The 5,411-nt window shown below is 34.5% G+C and overlaps 1 protein-coding gene across 1 annotated transcript; it reads right to left on the reverse strand.

Annotated features, from left to right (window-relative positions):
* Nucleotides 1-2,829: 2,829 nt before the first annotated feature.
* Nucleotides 2,830-4,010, reverse strand: LOC124885406 (glyoxylate/succinic semialdehyde reductase 1-like; the record flags this gene model as incomplete). Its single annotated transcript, XM_047404369.1, is given in 4 exon segments — nt 2,830-3,332; nt 3,446-3,616; nt 3,694-3,772; nt 3,895-4,010. Coding segments are annotated over 4 exon segments (459 nt in total), but the record flags the coding sequence as incomplete, so codon positions are not given.
* Between the last annotated feature and the right edge of the window lie 1,401 nt (nt 4,011-5,411).

The following is a 5,411-nucleotide window of genomic DNA, read 5'->3' on the forward strand; positions in this document are numbered from 1 at the left end:
GTTTATTATTCATGGTTTTGATATTGGGTTTTGAACTATGGGTTGAGATTTTTGGATATAAATTGTTTGAATGTTTTCTCATGATTACTATTGAACTATTATGTTTTACATTATTAATTTGCACACTCATTGGGGTGCATGAAAATGGTAAACAAACTAAGGGGTCATGATTATCCCCAATTTGATGATTTTGCCTTGATATATGATTTTAAAAATTATGTTCCCTCAACCCAAATTGTGAAATTAATAATGAATATGGTTTCATCATACAGTTTGAAGTTCTCACTTGAACTATTGCATTGGCATAAAAGTTTAATGAACTATGGTGTAGTTTTATTGAACTTTGGGGTATGTGGATTCCTCGTGAGGATGTCAATTGAACCTAAGGAGTCATAAATTTCTCCCGTGTAATGGTTAATGGATTGTGGCATGATAATGAACTTGCAAGTAGAGTTGGTATGACGATAACAATGGGATGCCTAAATGTATAATCGGTTCAATAAATTAGGAATATGTGTTAAATATTTTAATTGGGCTTAAAAGCGGGTAGTGTAGCCGGTCCATGAAAGTAGAAGTCCCGATGGACAAACAGCAAAAACCGCGTTAATCGGCGTGGGGGTCTAAATGACTGGGAGGTTCGAGTTTCCCTTATTATTATTATATGATTGGGAGGTTCAAGTCCCCCTTGTTATATAAATTGGTGCTTTATCCACATTTGATTTACACCGGGAGGTTCGAGTCCCTCATCAGGCATATGATATAGGATTATCCTCTGGTTCGTGCGGCTACATGTACTAGGGTCCTTCCAGCTGGGGAAGAGCTGGGCCCATATAACCCATGGGTCCCTTGATTATGACAGTTATACTATACAATCCAGGTTAAGGTTTTTAACATTCATGCTAAACCCTGTTTCCTTTCCCAGCATAATATATATATATATATATATATATATGTTGCATATGTCATTGTGCATTAGTTTTAATGATTTTTGTATTATGGTTCGTGACATTATTTTATCCTTTATGCTTGAGTTACATGCTAGCGCTCCAACCGCTAACCGTCTTCGAACGTCGTATCCCTACGTAATGCAGACACCAGAAATTTTTCTACCTTTCTTGCACAATGATTAGGTGCCTTGGATAGCTGATGAGTTGACTTGAAGTGGTAAGTTTCCATCTTCCAAAGGACTTTATTTTATATTTTCATTTCCTATGTCTTAGACTTTGTTTCAAACTTGTTTTTGGTTATGGTCGGGGGCTTGTCCCATCACATTATTGGTATTTGGTTTTGTTAGAGGCTTTATGGATAACTTTGGACTTGGGTGTTGGTTATTGGTATTGGTGACGGTTTATGGACATATTACCTATGTCTTGAGTTTACCCTTATTACCATGTTATATATCTGGGATTCGGTCTCTGACAGCGTGTATTCTTGTTTAACTAGGCAAAAGGGGTGGTCTCCGGTCCTCGAAGGACTTGAGATACCCATCACAGCTAGGCCCTGGTTCAGGTGGTGACAGTCAGACCTAGGTCGGGTCTAGGAGCTGAGGGGTTGGGGGTCCAAGTCAGGAGTCGAGAATCGCGGTCGACCTGGATCGGATGTTGGGGTTGGGTTCCGAATACGAAGTTAGGGTAGATTCTCGTGTCCAGATTGGGTCCTGGATGAGGAGTGGGGGTCTGGTCCTTGAATGGTTGTCGGGGTCAGGTCTTGCATCACGTGTGAGGAATCAAGGTTTAAGGTCGGGATTGAATTTGGTGCCATTAGTATTTGCTTAGATTATTCCCTATATAATGTTGGGATAATATCTTCTTTTGACCAATCAAACACCAAAAAATAAGTAATAAAATCACTTATTTTCAAAGAAAATATTTCTAGGAAAACATTTTAAATATTTCTAGGAAAACATTTTCTTTCATACCAACCACACTTTTAGTCTAAAATAAGTACTCTCCGTTCACTTTTATTTGTTTACTTTGAATTTTACGCATCCTTCAAAAAATAATAACTAAAGCATATTTTACCAAAATACCCATATTAATTGATATATAATTTTATAGGTTAAAACATGAAAAAAAAATTATATAGTTTTATTAATTGACATGAAATACACCTGCAACGCAGATAACCTGAACTGGTATTTTAAAAAGTGTATTGACCCGTGAAGACCCGCAGTCTACAGAGTGATGGATTGGGCTTGTTTTCTGGCCTATTATCTTGATGGATCAGCCCGGTCTGGCCCGTCAAACTCCAGAGTTCGTGTGGGCTAGCTCAAATGAGCTGAGTCAGCCCATATTGACAGCTCTATTAGCACATGGCTACAATCTAGTATTCTTCACTCTTTAGTTTTACTCAATTTTCCTTTTAAATTTAGAGCTCGTTTCTAACCTGTTCTCTAGCTAATTTCTCTATGCAGAAATACATGTTGAATCTGGCTAGTCTTTTTTCACATGCACTTGTTGACGTTAGCAGTGTCAAGACTCAAGGCATTGTGTCTTCGTTGGTATCCAACAGGTAAAACCAGTACAGGTCATTGAGGTTTATTATGTCTACTTCGAAGTATTCTTTGGTGGGCTTGGTCTGTTTAAATATTTTATTTTTAATAATAAAGTCAGAGCCAGCATATTGTATTCTGATATAGTAGTAGACTAATGTCCAATTTCTCTTGACTGTTGCATGTTTTATTTTGCATCTTCTCCATTTATTTGATAGTGTTTTCCTGCTTTTTCATTTTCATTAGATAGAAAAAAGGCTCCTAAAAAGAAAACAAGCACAGAGCTATGGAAGACATTAAGGAGAGCATAGCAGAACTCAAATACTACAAGGGACACATATTCAAAGCATCTAAATTCATTAAGTAGTGGTAAGCAAAATTTCCCATTTCTCGGTTTCAGATTCTTCTTTTATGTTTAGTATTCAAATTTTCTCCACAAAATATGCCTTTTCCCTCTAGACCTTACATGCTTTCAAACCCAAGATGACGCTTGACCTTCTATGCCAATGGTGGCTCTATATCAAGCCTCTGCTCAACCGAATGCAGTGTGAAGTTTGCAAATTTTGCACTTTGAAGGAGTTGTTTTCAGATGTGCAAGTACTTGAAAAGTTCATAGGAAGGTTCCATTACAATTTCATTTTTTTTCAAGTTCTATGCTGATTAATCATTTTAGAGAGCAAAAAAGGACTGAGTGATGATCTTCAAGATTTTATTGCTATGATAGAACGCCTCATCTTGTTGCACACACTCAGGTTGAACTTTGAGCACCCTTGCCAACAGTCTCGAACACAGCTGAAAAGTCGTGGTCGCCCAAACCTAAGCTCCTTGCCTTCTTGAATGCCTGGAGGCAAAGAGTACATCCCGAGTAGAATTAAACGTAAAAACAGGCACTATGCCAACTAGTAAATAACATCAGAACAAATTCGACAAAAGAATGGTCTAACCAAGCTGTACCTCATTTGCAGCAGCTGCAACTGGCATTGGCACTGCATTCTCATCTCCGAGTGCAAGAGCCAACCTCATGTCCTTCTGTTGGTGTTTCAGAGGGAATGCGGGTGGGTAACTATGTTTTATCATGGCAGGTCCTTTCATTTTGAACATTGGATTAGCAATGGCTCCAAGGTCCTGTGAGAATATGAATTCTGAAAATTTATTTGGATATGAATGTTTAAGGGAATCAACATCCTATGGCCTATGCTTACCAGCACATCAAGAAGGGTATGAGGGTCCAATCCACTTTTGTCAGCCAGTACAATTCCTTCCGAAAATGCATTCATCATACTGCACATTACGGAGTTCTTGTCATAATAGCTTAATAGCACAAGACAGAATTCACTCAAGTTTTCTGCTTGGGAGATACAGAACGAACACAAAAGTTAATTGAAAGAGCCATTGTCAATTACCTGCCCATTACCATATTAACAACAAGTTTCATTTTAGCTCCATTTCCGACCTGTCCCAAGAAAAAGGATTTCTTTCCCAAGACATCAAAAGCAGGTAGTACGTGATCGTACAGAGCCTATAAGGATTGAACAAAAAATTAAATTAACACAAGACCAACAGAAGTTTGTCTTGGAAGGTTGTTTAGCTGCAGTGTGCTATGAATACTTGTTTTACACCATCACGTAATTAGAGGTCGTTTGGTAGAGTGTATAAGATAATACTTAATAGAGTATATTAATAATGCTGGAATTAGTAGTACTGGGATTAGTAATACCGGAATTAGTAATGTTGAGATTATTTTTTATGCAGTGTTTGCTAATGTATTAAAAACAATATGTATTGTTATATTTTAAAAATAATATTGTTTGTTTACAATAATACCCTTAACATACTATAACTTTATGTATTTTCTTTGCAAAACTTTATTTTTCTTTTTTAAAAATAAAAAAAATCAACAATGTAACTAATACTCTTTCCGTTCAATTTTACTTATCACAATTTGACTTGGCACATTCATTAAGAAAAATAATTAATAAAATGGTGACTTTACCATAGACTTTACCATAGACCCTTATTAAATGTTGTTTACATTGTATGTTGAAATTAGTTTGGAAAAAAAATAATCAATACTAAGGGTAAAAGAGAAAAAAATAAATTGTTTTTACTTGATATGTCAAAAATGACAAGTAAAAGTAGAAATACAATTAGAAAATTTGTGACAAGTAAAAGTGAATGGAGGGAGTAACTTACTTTGAAATTTTAAGATTTAATCATTGTCAACATAAAATTATGTTTCGTAGAGTGTTAACAAATTATTTTTATTTGTGATATATCATATTTACAAAATTAAAACTTGTATGCAATCATGCAATTTGTTTTCGAGTTTTGACCAATGAGTATTTTTTTAATTAATGGAATAGTTTTTTATGACTAAAATTATTTGGAGGGATATTCTCATCATGATAAATTAAAAAGAAATAACTCACATTGAATAAATTCAAAAACATTTTGAAAAAATTTATAGAAATTTGAGGGCATTGTTGTCTTTACTCATATTTATCCATGGACTACTAATCCCTCCAAATTGGGTGTATTAGTTATACACCCTATAATACCATGTAGGGTGTATAACTAATCGATGTATTAGTTATACGTTGCTTCAAATTTGTTACCAAATAATGTATTAAGTAATATCATACTTTAATACATGGATTATTATAATAATACACCCTACCAAACGGCTCCAAAAAGGCTTATAACAGGAAATTTTTTTTCTAGTATTTATAATTTATAATATATTAAAAGTGTAAAGATCCTTATAAAAATGATTTGAACTTTTTGCCCTTCATTAAAATAATTTTCAGTAGACAAAGTCATCTTTTTACTATTTTCTTAAATTATAGTTATAAATAAATACTAATAATACATATTTTAAAAAAATTAAAAATATGGAAGGGAAATTAAAAGAAGTCCTACA

Source organism: Capsicum annuum, unplaced genomic scaffold (assembly GCF_002878395.1).
Source record: "Capsicum annuum cultivar UCD-10X-F1 unplaced genomic scaffold, UCD10Xv1.1 ctg57872, whole genome shotgun sequence".
Taxonomy (NCBI): Eukaryota; Viridiplantae; Streptophyta; class Magnoliopsida; order Solanales; family Solanaceae; genus Capsicum; species Capsicum annuum.